The sequence below is a fragment of the Mycetomoellerius zeteki genome, unplaced genomic scaffold (genome assembly GCF_001594055.1).
Source record: "Mycetomoellerius zeteki isolate Tzet28-1 unplaced genomic scaffold, Tzet1.0 scaffold167, whole genome shotgun sequence".
Classification (NCBI taxonomy): Eukaryota; Metazoa; Arthropoda; class Insecta; order Hymenoptera; family Formicidae; genus Mycetomoellerius; species Mycetomoellerius zeteki.
The window spans coordinates 458,491-477,047 of NW_017256623.1; the positions used below are offsets into that span (position 1 = coordinate 458,491).

At 28.0% G+C, this 18,557-nt stretch overlaps 1 protein-coding gene across 2 annotated transcripts; it reads right to left on the reverse strand.

Moving 5' to 3' along the window:
• Positions 1 to 975: 975 nt before the first annotated feature.
• Positions 976 to 13,037, reverse strand: e (nonribosomal peptide synthetase ebony). Of its 2 annotated transcripts, XM_018445780.1 has the most exons (14): positions 12,883 to 12,900; positions 12,620 to 12,811; positions 7,780 to 7,970; positions 7,327 to 7,602; positions 6,709 to 6,864; positions 6,145 to 6,371; positions 5,654 to 5,716; positions 4,621 to 4,831; positions 4,177 to 4,344; positions 3,773 to 3,969; positions 3,101 to 3,296; positions 2,085 to 2,448; positions 1,545 to 1,995; positions 976 to 1,428 (listed from the first exon to the last, which is right to left on the reverse strand). In XM_018445780.1, the coding sequence occupies exons 3-14, from the start codon at positions 7,910 to 7,912 to the stop codon at positions 1,288 to 1,290; spliced, it is 2,583 nt and encodes an 860-aa protein (XP_018301282.1). In that variant the 5' UTR covers positions 7,913 to 7,970; positions 12,620 to 12,811; positions 12,883 to 12,900; the 3' UTR covers positions 976 to 1,287. The 2 variants fall into 2 exon arrangements, with proteins under 2 accessions (XP_018301282.1, XP_018301283.1); XM_018445781.1 differs by having other exon boundaries at positions 2,085 to 2,445; positions 12,620 to 13,037.
• Between the last annotated feature and the right edge of the window lie 5,520 nt (positions 13,038 to 18,557).

The following is an 18,557-nucleotide window of genomic DNA, read 5'->3' on the forward strand; positions in this document are numbered from 1 at the left end:
ATAAAATATATAATTTAAAATTGATAAGGCGATAAAACATAATTCGTAATTGGAATAGTTATCAACAAAATTAATTCTGCAAACATTTTGACTCTGGATTTGAGTTCTTTTAAGTGCGAAAGTCAAATATATCTTATCACATTTATATGCATCTTATCGTTTTATAAATATATTATGTACGCATTAACAACCATGGAGGCTCTTATAGTCAATTTACTTATATTCGATTTGTAAAATATTATATTTATTAAAAAATATGCATTAATTTAATGTTATATCACTGTTTTTATTTAACAATCGTTAAAGTCTTATTCTATTACAAATTTATTGTACTTTATTTATGTGAAGTAACATAAATAATTACTATACTCCTGTTTTACATTACTATGATATGTCAAAGAATGAGTCTACAACTTAAATAATTTAACAACATTATATTGAGAAATAACCTACAATTTATTATAAAATTGTTGTTTTTTTTATAATACTTTATACTTAAGATACTTTTCGATTAATACTTTTTACTTGAAAAGATAATTATCGCAATAAAATAATAATAACAACATACTACTAACATTTTAAAAATAGATCACAACAAATTTTTATAATAAATTTATAGCTTAGTAAAAGTATTCATTGTAATATTTGCAATGAATACTTTTATCATGTTTTAATTAAAATACCTTTACATACACATTGAAATTTATACGTTTTTATTAGTCAAATATTATAACATGCAATATTAATTTTGAAAAATTTTCTATAATTAAAATTTTCTGAAAATTATATCGCATTTTTATATACAAATATCAATAAATAATAAAATAGATTCTTACACTAAAGTAAATAATTTCAAAGATTTTCTAATCTATGAAAAACAATGTGAGGAACAATAACGAAAAACAATAGTTATATTTGACAAACAGTGTATATAAATGACTATAAATGATCGATCAATTTCGCGTGATTATTTTGATATGTTTATCATTGATATTTATAGCAAATAACAATGCGATATGAAAATGTTTTGAAATTAATGTACTACTAATGGTCACATCGATGAAAGATAGTAGTTTATGTTTACACTATTTAAGGTCCATTGTGTCATCTTCGGATAAACTATATGGTAATTTACTTACTACATAAACAAAATAGTGTGTAAAAGAGTAAGAGCATAAGAAAGTAAGAGATTAAGATAGTGAGCTGAACTTTATCGAAAGATGGAACAACCTAGCCTTAATAAGTAATACTATCTTTTTACACTATTTACTATTTATTAAAATAGTTTTAGTTGATCATCTTCAATGCGCAAATTACTACTTGGCTGTCAGGAGCTTTACCGAAAGGTTTATATCTATCGGGAGTCTCGTATTTATTCACTTGATATATCTGCATTGTTTCATAACCGAGTACGTCCGTACCAAGTTGCTGAAGTTTACATAAAAAAATACAAATCATGAATTTCGCAAAATTATGTATTATAATAAATACTTTCTTTGTTATTAGCGTTATTAAGCTATCAAAGGATTATGTTCATCTTTTACCTGTGTGAGCGGACTAGTGTTTGTGGTAAAAATTCCGATGTACTCTTTTTGTTTGGCGAGTTGCAAACAGTATTCTTCCATGTGTTTCATTACAAGTACGTTCTCCGCGGAACTCAAATCACTGTTTGTCCCCATCATGGAAATGTGAATTATCTGACCTTTATTCTTTGGTAATTTGCAGTCTCTAATCGGTCCTTCCACATATTCGAGGAAATCAAAAATGATCATTAATTTAGATTTCAATACCACTGCAGGTTCATCCCAAAGATCAAAGTTGAGAGCAACTCCGATTATCTTGTCACTCTGCGCCGACTTTATCACGAAACTAAGGTCTTTTTCTACATAAAATTCCCACATAATTTCCATTAGTTCCCGATAATCACCTCTTGTTATGTCCGGTATTAACCACTGTTCCAAATCGGCTTTTGAATAAAAGCTTTCTGTGATTATTCTGCAAATTTAAATTAATGTCCCCTAATTGTTTCAAGTATACGTATATGATTGTTACGAATTTAAAATTGAATTTTGTATAACACTTACTCGATCGCGTCTTCCTTATGGCAATCACTTAATGATTCAAAGACATATGGGTTCTGATCAATGGCTTCTTTCAGAGGTTCTTCATCGGATGACATGAGCTTCATCCGGTTTAATACATCGGCTAAATTTTTCGCTGTAATAAAATCCGTAATACCGATTTGATAACCTTGATCTCTTAACTTGGTCACGGTATAAATGGAATTCAAGGAATTTCCACCAAGCTCGTAAAAATTCGAGTGTAATGTTACTAGCGCGCGACCACTATGTCCGATTACAGATGCGATAGTCGGAAAGAGGATGTGGGCTTTTGCAAGATCTTGACTTGGAACGCCGCTATAATTGCAATTCGTAGAAAAGTCGTCTTCTAGAATAAAATATTTGAGCTTAGCTAGTAAAACATAAATCTTTTGATTTAAAAAAAAAAAATAAATTATTTTTTTTTGTATAATTAAAAGAAATTGGATAATAACTAATTTATTTTGTATATTTGGATTATTTATTTATGAAAAAGCAGAGATTATAAATTAAAAATTGTTATTAAAATTTTTTCTTATTTCTTCTTAACAAAGAATATTTTTTAATTTTATGCAATCATAATTGTTGCAAATATAATACGCAGAATTAGTTACTCAGAGAATAACTAATAAGAAATAAAACATGAAAGAATGAAAAAAAAACTCTTTTTGATTTTTTTACATTTGTTACTTAATTAACTTATTTCCTAGAAAAGATTAGAAAGGTTATTCTAATCTCACAATCAGATATATGGAGCGATTCATGTTAAAATTGAAAGGAAGATAAATATTCATAAACCGGTTTGCTTGATAGAGTCATAATACGTTTCTCATTGTAACTTGCAAACATCTATTTTTAAAAGATAAAACAGTTATTTGCAATTAAAATGTGACTATAATGAAATAATTAATATTTCATCTTACTTAATAGCTTAAAGAGATATCACGACGTATATGATATTTTACTTAATAAAATGATATAAAGTAATTAGTTCGACATACCATTATTAGAGTAAGATGATTCATATTTCTTCAACAATGTCTGTCGATCTATTTTTCCGTTGGTTAGAAGAGGTATGTGATCAACAATAAAAATTTGTGGTAACATATAAGGCGGAAGCGTCCTTTGAAGAAAATCTTCGATTTCTGAGCTGGATAGATTTGTCCCATCCATAATGGTAACGAAGGCTACTAATGCCTAAACATTTAAAATATAAAATTTATATATGCAAATTAACTTAACATTAGAAAATCAATTTAACATTTTTAATATTTAATGTTAATATTTTTTGTATTTAGAGATGATTTTTAGACGATGCTTATAGAATATGTGGATAAGTTGCCAACAAAGAAATATTTTTAAAAGTCATGAAACTGTATAATGATGTAGTTTGTTTATTAAAATAAATTAAATATTCAATTTATGAATTTATTTCAATTGATAAATTATATCGTCGATTCTTTTTATAACACAAGATTACGTGCTACTAAATTATTGAAGATTAATTTTGTATCTAAAGCGATTAGAAACACGTGTATAATATACTTATTTAGATATGCTCTAAGATATTTAGATGTTTAGGGAAAATTTTGAAAGAATTATTGTTTATGAATTTTATCACAAGTGCATTTCCTTTTGTGCACATATTATATATTGTATATTGAAATATTTACCTGTGATAGTTCACCAGGTTTGTGACAAAGAACCACGACTTTATCGATATTAGGTATTTTAGCGACCACTTTTTCGACTTCCGTGAGATCGACACGGTGACCTCTAATTTTGATCTGCGAATCCACTCGTCCTTCATAAATTATCGACTCTTTGACAATTTTAGCGTAATCGCCCGTACGAAAAATTCTTGAATATTCTACAAACAAATCAGCATATTTTTATATTACACGTACATGCATATCGAAATTGTTATTCCAAACTATAAGAAAATCACGACGCTTTGATTATTGTGTTTCTGCTCGTGAGAACAATCGATATTATGAAAGAGACAATTTACAGTAAATTCTTCAAGTTCGAAAGACACGACATTCGATCTTCCTTTTACATTACTTTATTTTCTCACCTGGATCGATGGCGTAAGGATTGTCCAAAAATTTATGTGTATCTCGTTCGCGTATATAACCCGCGGCAAGGTTTCTTCCAGCCACTATCAACTCTCCGACTTCTCCCTGAGGAACTAGTCGCATATCTTTGTTTACGAGATAAATTATGCAGTTGTCAATCGGTTTCCCTATAATAAAAGACACAGCAAATCATGTAAATGTTGTTTATTATTATTTATTAATATATTTATATTAGTAATAATAGTTCATTGAAACATATTTTTATAATTATTGTTAGCTTAGAAACTAATTAAATGCTTTATTGTATTTTAGCAACAATTTTATTATTTTATTTTTTACAACACTGTATATTTTATTATTTTATTAAACTTTGTTATTTTATTAGGCGGGAATTTTCTTAGTTAGTAAATCATAATATATTTGCAATTGAGAATTATTCATACCGATTGGCACTTTCTCCATTCCTTGTAATTGTGCCCGTTTATTTAACAGATAATACGTAACGTCGCCCATAACTTCCGTACTACCGTAGAAATTAGCTAATATCTTATCCTTATTGTCAAACATGGCAAAAAATTGATCGGCCAGTGCGACTGACAAGGTTTCCCCGGAACAGATCCAGAGTTTCAAGCGACCGAGAACGTTGTTGTTATTCTATGTAAAGTGATGATAAATCATATATTAAATCTAAGGTGTTACGAGGTGGTGGACATTCTTATCGTACAAATTATAAATATGTCTCAGGTGCCTTGAATTGCGATAACAACATATAGAAATTATGTTCACGCTACATTTTCATATAAGATTGCATGAAAAAAGATGGATTAAAAAGATAACGCCGTAAAAATTTTCTAAGTTACTTAAGGTAACACGATCTATTCTCCATATTAATAAATACCTCGACAACATAACGTTCGATAATTAAACATTTAATCAAATGCTTGTTATCTACGTTGCGTAATTTTTGAGCGCAACTTGTATTGATTTGTAGAATTTCTTAGTTGCGAGAGCTATACGTTGATCTGGGAGTCATCGAATCGTGAATGCATTTATTTTTATTTGTCTAGGCGTATTGCTTTTCATACATATTCTGTGGTTTGCTTAAACATGACAAATAAACTTGTCGACCATTTTCGAACTAATGTTGAAATATTAAAAGTACAAGGTTATTTAAAATTTTCGCATGTTAAAGGAAAAAGCCATACATCAGAACGTCTTATTGATTATATATTATGTACAGCCTTATCATTGATTATATGTTATGTACAGTGAATTATTATTATTATCATCATTATAAGATATTGCAAACTACTCATTTTAATGGTCAGGGACTAAAGGGAAAGCTACTGTAACCTTTCGTACGATGTTGCGTAAAATCAAGATTGAAAATCTGAAGAAATTTATATAATAATTACAGGTTCACCTATCTTGTACAAGCGATAAATTACAAGTATAATACTAGTTTTACATACTCACTCGCAAATCTAAATACATGAGCAATGAACGCAGCAACGACGGCACAAGGACTAAACGTTGTATCTAAAACATAAATTTCTCTTTGTTATAAATTAAGTTATATTGTTAATTTACATAAATTACACATAAATTATATAAAAAATGGCAAAAGAGTTTATGCATTTTATTATAAATTATTTGTATAGAGAAATTTTATTGAGTTCGAAGATCTATTCGTTCAATTTACTTTCAAACTATTGATGTAAAATTTCTGTTAATTGCATTATATAAAACTAATTTAAAAAATAAATTTGTTTTTTTTTATTATTTTTTACGAGCTCATGTTTCTTTATCTAATGTGATACCTTATTTTAATCACCTTATTGGCTGACTTGTAACAGCAGTTCTGTTGACGTCTTGCCATTTGTTATGTGTAAATTTTATGCATTGCAATAAAGTATGAATATATATATGAATATGAATATTATTATGCACGATAAGTGAATTTTTACCTGATGTTTTTCTAAAAGTGGTATGAATTTTTCCGGATCTTTAGTCACGTTTTTCGGCACAATTATTAAAGTACGGCTTTGCAGAAGAGGTCCCCAAATTTCAGGAACACTGTCGACGAAAGTAAGAGAAGTTTTGAAAACACACCGTTCTTCATCGTCAGCATATGGAAATTCCCTCCATTGCCATTGTAGACGATTCAATAGAGTAGCGTGAGGTATAAGCACACCTTTAAGAAGATAATTGTGTATATTACAAATGACTATGCTCTTCCAGACTCTCGCTCTTTTTCAAACTATAAATTACATAATAGATAATCGTTTTCTATTTTTTTGCTGTACTTTTCTTTGTGTGATTGAAACTAACTAAGGCTAATATCCTTTTATTAACAGATACACTATTTTTATTCGCCGTACATAATATTGAAAGTATGAGATTGTGACATTTTAATGACATTTATGAATAGCGTTAGTTTAAGATGAATAAAAACGAGTATTTAATACGTTAAATTATATATTTTAGTATTATTATCTATTGTGTATAATTTGCACAAAATGCAGTATTACCTTTAGGAACTCCTGTACTTCCAGAAGTATAGAGAACTATAGCAAGTTGATTCGAACCCTCCTTGATTTGTAATGCATTTTCATGTTCTTGTCTGGCATCTTTTAGAAGTTGTTCATATGTTACGATTGAAGCTTCCTCATAGATAGATAAATCCGCTGAAAGTGGAATCGTATTTTTATTTAATTGTTCTCACATTGAAGAAATAAGTACAAACGGAAGAAATATTAAATCTATTATCTTCAATTATATCCAATCAAAATGAAACGTAAAAACTCAAGGTTTTTTCGCGTATATTTATAGCTAAAGGAATAATAAAATCTTCCGCGTTCTGCAAGTTATTTTAAAATTATTCATCATTCACTTTCAAAGTAATGCCGTTAATCTTTTTCTTAGTAAAAATAGTCGTAATAGATCTATGTATACACGGCCTCGTGTTAAAAACAATGTTATAATTGAGAATTATTACTTAAATATCTCACGCTTATTTTTTATTGTGTACATTCATTGTACACTTAATTTAACGAAGAATGTATAAGTTTGATAGAATCGGCTTTGATGATTATGAAATTTGTATGAAATTTTGTATAAATTAAAAAATCAATTATGTGAAAATTTACCTCCTTCCTCGATCAATACTATTAACGGTTGTGCTTCCTCGAGAATGTGTTTCACTCTAGACATGGGAAATTCCGCATCCAAAGGTAGATAAGCCATCCCTGCCTTTAGAATACTAAGTAATACAGTTGGAAGTCGATGCGACGGTTTCATGCAGACAGCTATTAGAGATTGAGAAGTGGTTTCAAATTTTTCGTACTTTTGTAAAGCTCGTGCCAACTGATTGGTGATGTTATCCAATTCTTTAAAAGACAGCTTATATTCCTGTCCGGTGTCATCTGTATCGAGTTTCCAACAATATTTAGATATATATAGATTTTATTTCGATACAATGCCCGCATTTTAGACATTATATTATACAACTGATTAGTTAAATTTTCCCTATATTCGTACTTTAGACCACTTTCTTGATGTGACTTTTATTATATTTTATATCGAGAGAAGCAACTCCTTACCTTCATAATATATTGCAATTTGATTTGGATGGGATTTTGCTGCATTACTGAACAATTCGTGCACTAAATCTTTCTTCTGATTCCTTCCTGTATGTTGACCTTGTAAGATTGATTGCTGCTGTAGAGTACCCATTTTCAGACGTTCGAAGAAATTTTAATTTTTTGCTTTGTATGGTCAGCAAAGTTAAGTTCTAAAATTCAATTTATAATGAAAATTAATAGTTAATATTTATTAATAATTTATAAACATATAGTGTCTCGAAATTTGTGAATTAAAATATAACAGCAAAAAAATGTTTAAAAAAAAGAATTAATTATAAAGCATTTGCATTTGTCATTCCAAGTAATAGTTATAAAGCATTTGCATTTGTCATTCCAAGTAATAGTTTTTGATAAAGGTTTAAAATTGTACAATTATAGATTATTTTTAAACGGTTATCTATCCTTGGGTCACACTTCGACAGACAAGTATTAGACATCACTTTACTTATTATTAGATATTTAACTGTACATTGTGTGCGTAATGTCCACGTAACATCGAGTAATATTTGCAGCGAATTAATTGATGCCGTTTTAATAAACAAACGTACGAATTAGATTAAATTTATAATTTATCAGAATTATATCTGTTCTATGTTACTAATTTGTGTATCACAATATCAACAAGAAATATGAATAAAATATGATTAGTTGTAATCGGATGATATACATACGTGTCATTATTTCGTTAAAATAATTCTCATCTTTTTAATTTTATATATCTATTCTATGATTCTTCTTAGTTTTTGATTAAACCACAAAATTCATAAAAAATTGGAAAATATATTTTATGTTAAGATACCAATGTTATTGCGTAAACAATTCTTTTATTGAAGCCCGATTGCACCAACGTTACTTTAACTTTAAGCGAAGCTTAAAAATCTTTCTTTCTTTTTTTAAAGCCAATAGACAGAAAGGGAGAGAGTTTTAAGCTTCGCTTAAAATTAAAATATAACGTCGGGCCTTAAACAATTAAATATTCTAGATGTTTAAATTTTCATTTTAGTCCTCAACAGCTGTACGATATCTCATTACATATTGGTTTTTATTATTTGGCATTATTCATTTTTATTTCAAAAAATTTCAATTGTTAATCAGTATGAATATTTATTATGACTGATAATCTCTATAATGATAACTATAATAATACTCGAAACATTCTTTAATTAATTTAATCAAACAATTGTTTATATATAAACATTTACTTTTGAGCATTTTGATTTTATCTCTATTTTTTTACAAATTTACTTTTATCTCTAATTTTTACAAATAAGTACTTTTAATGAAGTTAAATATATCCACCTATGTAATAAAATATGTATACATATGTAGTTAACAAGATATTAATTACTAAAAATTGTCGAGAATATAAAAGTATTCTCACAATAAGTAAGAAGAAAAAATATATTACTACTTATATTGACACTGGCGAGAAAATTACGTAAATACTATATATATATATATATATATACAGGGTGTTTGGAAAGTAATGAAAAATCTTATATATATATATACAGGCCTTATGATACGCATATAACTTGCACTACTTCAAAGTCTTCGTACGACTAATTTTGTGCTTTACACTACAGGTCGAGCAAACCCATAGAAAATGTCCATGAGCAAACCTACGGTTTATATAACCGTACTTTGACTCATTAAAATAATCATACTTGAAAATTATAGAAATATAAAAATATATTACTGTAAAGCAATGACAAGTGGAATTATGAAATAAAAATAAACAATAAATTCAAGGCTAATAAGAGTCAAAGCAGACGGAGGTGTCCAACGATTCAATTATAAAACTTTAATTACTTTCCATTGCATGATATCTTCTTTATTTTAAACGTTTTAGCTCTCTTTGGAGTCTTTTTCAGCAAAATTATATCTGATCCTAACTCATTTTCGTTGAGCGATCCGCCAAGAGTAAATCACTATCAAGTTCCCAACTACACAATAGATTCTAATTTGCAAGATATAAAGTTAAAAAAAAGTTTAATGTGTTAACTAGCCATTTATTAAAAAGTGTTAACTAATCATTTATCAAATGTATTAACTAGCCATTTATTAAAAGAGACTAGATACTTTCGACCATATTGTCTAGATAGTCGAGTATGTCTAACGAACGATTTTTAATTGGGAAAAGGCAAGCCGCAAAACAAAACAATTAAGTCTTATATGTACATCAAATATACAAATTTCGAACTATATACCTTAACCATAATTAAAGTATAGAGTTATAAAATATACATACAAGTACTAGAATTATTCTAATAAAATAACAATTTATGTATATATCACTTGATTGCAGCTATTAAAATTTTATTAATACATTCCATTCATTTAATAATCCTATTGATATTGTCTTATACAAATTACTAATATAGTACAATAGTTATATAATTCCGATAAATCACAGATTTGTCCTATTCGTTAATTAATTATTACTTATTCGTTTGTTTATTAATCGTATCAACTAATTTGCAACAAATATAATATTCAACACATGGTATTACGCATAGTTACGCACACAATCCTTTATCTAATGTCTGTACAAGGGTGAAGTGAACGAATCGTTAACTACGCGAACTCATGGACAGACAACCGTGTGTCAATCGTAATTTATGATTATTAGATAGCCAATTTTTAATAATATCAAAAATTACTGCTTGGAAACTATTTTGTAACTAATTTTTTCAAGCAACTTTATTGCTGTAATAATTTAATTCGCGAATTTCGCAACAACCTGTATATCAATTCTGTAGAGTGTCTGAATTTTTGTGCATTATTTTTTGAAGTTGATAATTTCACAAAGTTTAATTAATCACTTCATACAGGGTGTTCCAAAATTCGTGAATTATAGCAAGAAAGTTTTCGAAAAATTAAGTAGAAAAAGTTATTTGTAAATTTTTATTTTAAGCAATAGCTTCTAATGGTTTAAATATGGCCAATTACAATTTAGTGAATGATCATCTGTGAGTATTAGTGAACGCGCTGAAGTGCGCGCTCATTAATGATCACTAATACTACCGCACGCGCGGATTCATGGATATGTGGCTATCTAAATATAGTTTGTATGAAATTGGCCATATTTAAACTCTTATTATATCTAAAAATTATTATTTAAAATAAAAATTTACAAATAACTTTTTCACTTAATTTCTTGAGAACTGCCTTGCTACAGTATTTTGAGTCGCAAATTTTAGAACATCCTATATGAAATCTTTATAAAAGCAAAAGTTTATATTTTATAATGAAAGAAATATGAGTGTATGTATTAATTTATTTTAGGGATAAATTATTTTTCTATTGAAGCGCTGAATATAAATTGTATTAAATTTCTGCTTGAAGATAATAGCATGTATTAATTGTGTGTGTGTGTGTGTGTGTGTGTGTGTGTGTGTAAGTTACTACATATTACATGCGTAAGAAAAATCGTCTATATCTTTAATACAATCGAACAAAATTTTGTAGATTTAAACAATTGCTAATAATTTGTTCAAATTACTAACGAATCTAATTTTACTGAATGGATAATGTAATAATTATCGTAAGAATTCTTCAGAGTAATAATGCAATAATAATCATGATAATTTCCCTTTCAATTATGATTGTGAAAAATATTAACAATGTCCGTTTGATTCTTTCTAATTAATAAAACATTTTCATTACGCATAATTAATTACCGATCCTATATAGGATTAATCGAATAGTTGATAGTTCCACGAAAACGATTACAATAGTGGCAAAGCATTTGCAAGACAAGCGTTATTAACATACCTATGACAAAAAGACATAGTTTGCATTCTTGAAATATATGGCAGCATATAAGTACAGCAAGGCGCGCTATAGAAAATTCTAAGATATGAAACGCGATGTTTCTTTACACGTGGAAACACACGATTCTTTACACGTGGAAATATATCACGATAGTGTCGGCGGAAGGAAAAAAGGCATCATCGGCATTCTCGCCTTGAATCGATAAAAGGAAAAAGAAATTCACATGTAGAGGAAGGTTATACACGCACATGTCAAAGCGTGTATAATATTCACGTGGCATTTATATCTTATTCAATGCTATTAATATGCTAACATTATTGGATATAAAACGAAGAAAAAAAGAGTTGTTTAATCTTAATATACACCGAGATGCCATTATTGAAATATATTTTGAAATATGATTTTAATAAAATTTATAATTTAATTTACTCTTGATAGCTACTTTGTGATGATGTTAAACTTATTGTTATCTCTGAGCATTCTAATGATAATAATCGTTAACGTTAATTTTTGTGGTTTGTGATTTTTTAGTAATTTATAATAATTTTGGTAAACCGAAAATAATTTCCTTAATATTTGACAAGATTAATTTTCCGACTTGCATTATTTTTTTAATTTTTTAACGAGTACTACTTGTCATTCCAATTCTGAGCGGATTTTTAAATATTTTGTATAATAGAGTAGATCAATTACATAACAATATATAATCGGAATCGATAATAACACAAATGCTTAATATAGTGCATGGCAATGTCGAAATTTGTTAACGTGAGCGCGGTTTATTTAAGCGCGTTTCTCGCTCTAATAATCGTCATAATTTAAATAATGTGTTTACGCGTAACATCGACAAATCTGGAAGAAATATATAGCTAGCTAAAGTAAATTTATTATAATTATTTATATTGTTACAATATCATATTATGGCAATAAAAGTTTTAATTCTTTATTAGGTCACCGTATAATTTGTTAGTACTAAAAACAGTTTCCGTGATCACACTTCGTTCATCATGTCGACACTCACCTTATCACTCTGTTCTGCTTGACTTTCTATTTGTTTCCGACAATTGAATTTCAAGGAGAGCTAACACGTTTTCGTTGCTCGCACTGCCAACGACTGTCGAAATACAACAATTCTGATTCCCTTTCACTCGTATATCTACTTCGTTTTTCTAGTCTTTTGACCGAACACTCAACTCTACTCGGTAGTTTCTTTCTGAAAGCACACACTTCTCGTTAATTTTTCCTGCTTCTCTTATTGTCTCTCCTGGTTTTCTTTCTTCTCACTAGATTCTTTCTTTCCGGTTATTCCGGTTATTTTCTGATTCTTCTTCTTCGTGGCGCGATAATCAGACAACTTGGCGACGCATACCCAACGCGACCTTAATGTTTGGTCATCGGCGGGCTAGTTACTAAGAGAGAATGTCTCCTCCGGTTGATATGGCTGGTACTCTTATATAGAACCGACTACGGACTCTGAATTGTCCCTCATACCATCACCATCATTATTATCTTTGCTATTCTGCGCCACTCTGTCCGTTGTCTGTCCCCCGTCTGGGATATCCGTTCGAGCATGATTTAAAATTTTTTCCCACATTTTATGTGTAATTTCCGGGAATGACCAGAAAATTTTGTTCATATTTTACTCAAATCCTCAGTTTTGAGATTAATTTTTTTAGTTCATGGTATGTACGATTAAATTTTTTCTGGCTAGCATAAAAATTATGTCTAAATTATATAGTTTTTATATTATATGAAACTATATAGTCTTTAATATATGAAATCTAATACTAATTATTTACTATTAAATTGTAACATTTAATGTAAAATTTTAATAATAATTTTTTAAATTATTCTTTGAGAAAATTTAAATAAAGTTAAGGTATTCAAAAGTAATTAAGAGTTACTTAAAAATTTTTGAGGTTACAAGTTTTTTTTAAATTATCTGTATATGTTGCGAGGACAAGTTCTTTAAGATTAACTGAATAGTCATGGGCCAAAATAAAGAAACATTGAAAATAAATTCAACTAATCGCATAGAACTGCGAATTAGGATTCGATTAGTTCAATGTTATAATTTTACAGAACGAATAAAAGAGGCAACCTTGGAAATAACTATTATTTTGTAACATAGTCTTTTCCTTCAACATCTTACAAAAATTTTTTTTCAAATTTTCACTTATTCATATTTTCATTATTTATTTCACATCGCAAAACAAAAAGTATATAATATATTATGAATTAAGAATCATGTAATTATTATAAATTATATAAGTCTGCAAAATAAGATGAGCAGTATGAGCACGTTATTAAAATTATACCGATTATATTTCACTTATTTTTAGTGTGATGTATAAGCAATCGTCGGTTGTGCATGTATTATATTCGGCTCGATCTCGTAGCTCATTATCAAACTATTGGAACCAAGACACACTGCCTCCTGATTGATACGCATTTAATATGATTATACGAGAAGATATTAAGAAAGCATTTCTGCATCATATAAAGTCAGCAGCTTTTAGCACAAACTTTTTAGAACAACGCGATGATCTCACAGCACATTAATGATTTGTTTACAAAAGTTTGAAGTCTCGGTGCATATGTAATTTAAATCCGTATAATTTGAATATATCTAATAAAAACTCCATCATAAATCATATGCTAATACAATCCAACTATGTTTTAAGATAATTATGAAATAATTAATGTACATACGTGTTTGTACGTGATATCAATATTGTGATGTTAGTAGAAAAATACGATTGAGAAATAGATATGAAATAGATACAAATCTAAGTATATATTAATAACATTATATGAAACATTTAATTAATTGTGAGTAACACGTGTAACGTATCTAGTTCCTCGGTTAATAAGAATGCATAAAAGAATGCATGGAACTTCCAGATTGAAAGGTAATACGCATGACGTTTCTAGTTTGTCGTTTAAGAGTGCATAGAAGAATGCGTGGAACTTCCAAGTTGAAAAGTATAATGGGAAATCCCCAATTACGTAGATGATCTCTTTCGCCGAAAAATATCTTTTCCTGTAGGATTCTTCTACATCGAAGAATTACTAGAATATACGGAAATAATTAAACGACTGAATATTGTAATAAAAAAATAATTAATATATTACATATTTTTTTGCATGGAAACTATGAGTATTTAAAAATAGAAAGTAAGTATAATATATATTATTTGAGACATTTCATTATCTTTTATTGAAAACAAATGATGAAACGTCTGTTTTCTTATTTCTATCATTTACAGTTTAATAAAAGGAATAGAATAAACATTTAGGAAGTCCACACACACCTTCCGTAACATAAGACATACCGTAAGAATCAGCCAATCACAGTCGAGAATTCTTTTGAACTCTTAATTCTAATTGGCTGATTCTTACGTCTTATGGTTACTGTTACGGAAGGTGTGTATGGGACCCCCTTAAACATAAACTCTTAATACTTTTATTTGCATAATAACAGATCTTTTCTGTTATAATCCTTAAATTAATTTACTGCTATAATGTATTTATACATATAAATAAAATATTTTGTTTACCATTATTGTTTGAGAACACACTAACATTAAAACTATCATAAATGATAAATTGTAGATCACAATTGTAGCTATAACGTTCTTTACGTAATTTTCCTTTATTTATTTCTGCATCCCATCAGATTACTAAAAACTGGAAGTCGTTTTATTGCGACACATAGATTATAATAAGAATCGCATTATCAGTAAATTAAGTTTGTATAATCTGCTATACATAATATAACAGCATTGAATTGTTGAAGTTGGTTTTCCCGAGACTTATAACTGCAAACGCAATCTTCCTTAGAAAGTAAGACAGGAAAAGTTTGTGTTATATCGCAAACAGTGATCAAAGTATTACGCCAGCTTTTGCATATCACTGCAGCATTATTAGTCATCAAATTCGTAAACTCGTGCTAATGTGATGAAAAGGGGAGAATTCTAGATAACGAGATAACATTCATTTTCCTATTGTATTACAATCTTCCTATTGCTACAATAGATGCAATCAATACGAATTTTCGTAATGCCAGAGAAAATGGAACTTAATATTGTTTCTTATATCAATAAAAATATATGTACGACTTTATAATCGTAATATAGAGATTCTAAAATATAGATGACATTTTTTATTATACTTAAAAATTCTTTACGTCCTCTCATCTGCGTAAATAAATCTCTACTGGTCATAGTTTTTATTTTAAGACTGTTTTAAATATACAGCTCTGTGATTAACTTATGACATCTCTCTTAAGACTGTACTTTTTTAATATGTGAGAGCCTACTATGAATACTGACCGACGTATTGAGAATGAATTAATTTTTATTTATTCTACTCAATCAATATGTATAGTTATATAAAATATAGTGTTAAAATGGATAATAAGTATATTGTAATAATTATAAATATAATACAGAAGTGGAAAATAAGAGGGAGCAAATAAGCAATGTATGATCAAAGTAAGAGAAAAGTAGAAGTTAAACTAGAATTTTGGCGAAAAATGTTAATTGAATTCGGTTCGTATATTGAAGACTTTAATCAAAGAAATATGCAATAGCAACCAGTTTAATAGCAAAATTAACCATGGACGAGAGCTCGGCAACTTCAGATTTTTTCTTTTATGCATCTATAATTATTTTATTTTTAATTTATTTAGTAAATATTATTTTTAGTCAATGCTATTTTATTCATATATTCGACAATGATTATGTATAAATGCATTTATTAAAGAATTAAGCCTTAATTTGCAAATTTAAATCTGCATGTTATAATGTTATTATATTTTACCTCGAGATGCTTACGTTGTAATATGTCAAAAATTTTTATTTTTTCTTTCCTCTTTACTGCTTATACAAAAGTTTTGGAAAAGAAGTAGCTTATTTTTGTTTTTCAACGTATCTAATCAAACTCGAGTTTTGCAATAATATATTAATAATTAATAATTTTTACAGTAGAATCATTATCTATATTAAAAAGAATTTATTACATCCGAGAGGAAAGCAGTAGAACTCAAGGTCTATATACGCTTACTTTCATATTTCATAAAACCTCGTCCTCAATTTTTTAATGCGATGGATTCGCAATGATAATACATAAAATTTGTCTTGCCTATAATGAATATTTACTAAAATATTTTAATTTGGTATTTCTATTAGTAATGTGTACGTACAATATTTATTTTAGAATATCATACTATCATTATAATTTGTTTATCTCGTATAGAATGTACAAAATTATTTATATCATTGATTCTACAACTCAACGAAATATATATTATTATATGTATAAAATTTTTATTTAAATTCTTCCATAAGTTATAAATATAAACATTTAGATTTTAACAAATAATATATTTTTATATATATGTATATATACATATATATGTAGGGTAGGATCGGGTATTATGAGCACTGCAGGTAATATGAGCATCCTTGATATTTCTGTAATGATTGGTACTAGTAGTGTTAACTATTGTGAAACGATGCATCTGTTCGCGACATTCCAATATGCTGTAAAGTTTAATTTAAATTTATGTTCGGATATTTATCATATTTAATAAGTAGGTATATTATTTTTTTATTTCTTACGTTTTTTCCTCTGACTTCATAAAGTCTCCAATCTATATTGAGATAAAATATTTTGTTCTGCATGTCAATATTTCTAAAGTAAACAATATTGAACCATTCTAATTTTATAAAGAGTCCTGAGACCATTACTGATTTATTAGACACGGGAGTTTTTCGGATAGGTATGCATGGTCGTGTATTATGAGCATCTTCATTATTCCTTATCGTATACTGAGTATAAAGAGTCTGGCGAAGGATCAATCACTATGGCAATCAGTGTACATTTCTTTAGAAAAATATTGCGACAGTACAGTAATAAAACAGGCAATACTAGCAGTAACAGTACTAGCAATACGCTAGCAATATGCTAGCGATACATAATACAGTACGTAGCAATACATTAACAATACTTGGCAATATTGCAATAGGTGGCAATATATAGGACAACAATATTAACAATACAATAGCAAGCTAGCAATAAAGTGTGTTGTATTGCTATAATTAGCAACTACTGTACATTAGTATACATTTTTTTAGCAGTGGTTAATCCCCTTACAGTTTGGTAATAGCTATTAAATGTATGCTAAAATAATGCCAATCAAATGTTTGGTTAATATAATCAAAAATAATGTTACTTTTACAAATATTTAATAAGTATTACCAAACTGTTACCATTTGATAATACTTACTAAATATTTGTAAATGTAACATTATTTTTTGGTTAATAAATATTAACCAAACATTTATTCTAATAAAATGTTTCATATATATATATATTTCAATCTTTTTTATTTCTGCATAATTTTTTACAAAAAATTTCCTGTGCTCATATTATCTCTAAGGATGCTCATATTGTATTAGCCTACCCAGAAGGTAATATGAGCACTGGGCGGGTAACAAGAGCACCCCCCATTTCAACATTTGCATTAAAATAATCAATTTCAATACATAAGATACATAAAACATCAACAAATCTATCAAATGGTATGCATAAGATTTTTTATTCTTCAGTATGCTAATTATATCAAAATATTTCTTTAAGCTCATAATACCCGATCCTACTCTATATATTACAAAATACAACTAAAAATTTTCTTATAATGATTCATTGCATAATATTTGCAAACCGTGTTACACTTTTAAAGTAAGAGAATTTTAATGCAACAGCTGTCAATTACTTCCAGTCAAGTCTTCCCCAATATCACATACTGATTCTCAGAAAGTATTATATGCGTTTATGAATGATGAGAACGTATTGTGAAAAAAATACATACATGCTCTGTACATTATCTTTGTACATTCATACAATGAAACGAAAATAAAAAAGTACATTACTGTGAATGCTTATGTGAATTA

What these genes read in the sequence shown, in the direction of transcription:
- e (XM_018445780.1), bottom strand. Translation starts at nt 7,912, where the DNA reads ATGGGTACTCTACAGCAGCAATCAATCTTACAAGGTCAACATACAGGA. An exon ending in CACTTTTAGAAAAACATCAG is followed by an intron (nt 5,717 to 6,144) that starts GTAAAAATTCAC and finishes TTTATGTTTTAG; the next exon opens with ATACAACGTTTAGTCCTTGT. An exon ending in TCCTTACGCCATCGATCCAG is followed by an intron (nt 3,970 to 4,176) that starts GTGAGAAAATAA and finishes ATTTGTTTGTAG; the next exon opens with AATATTCAAGAATTTTTCGT.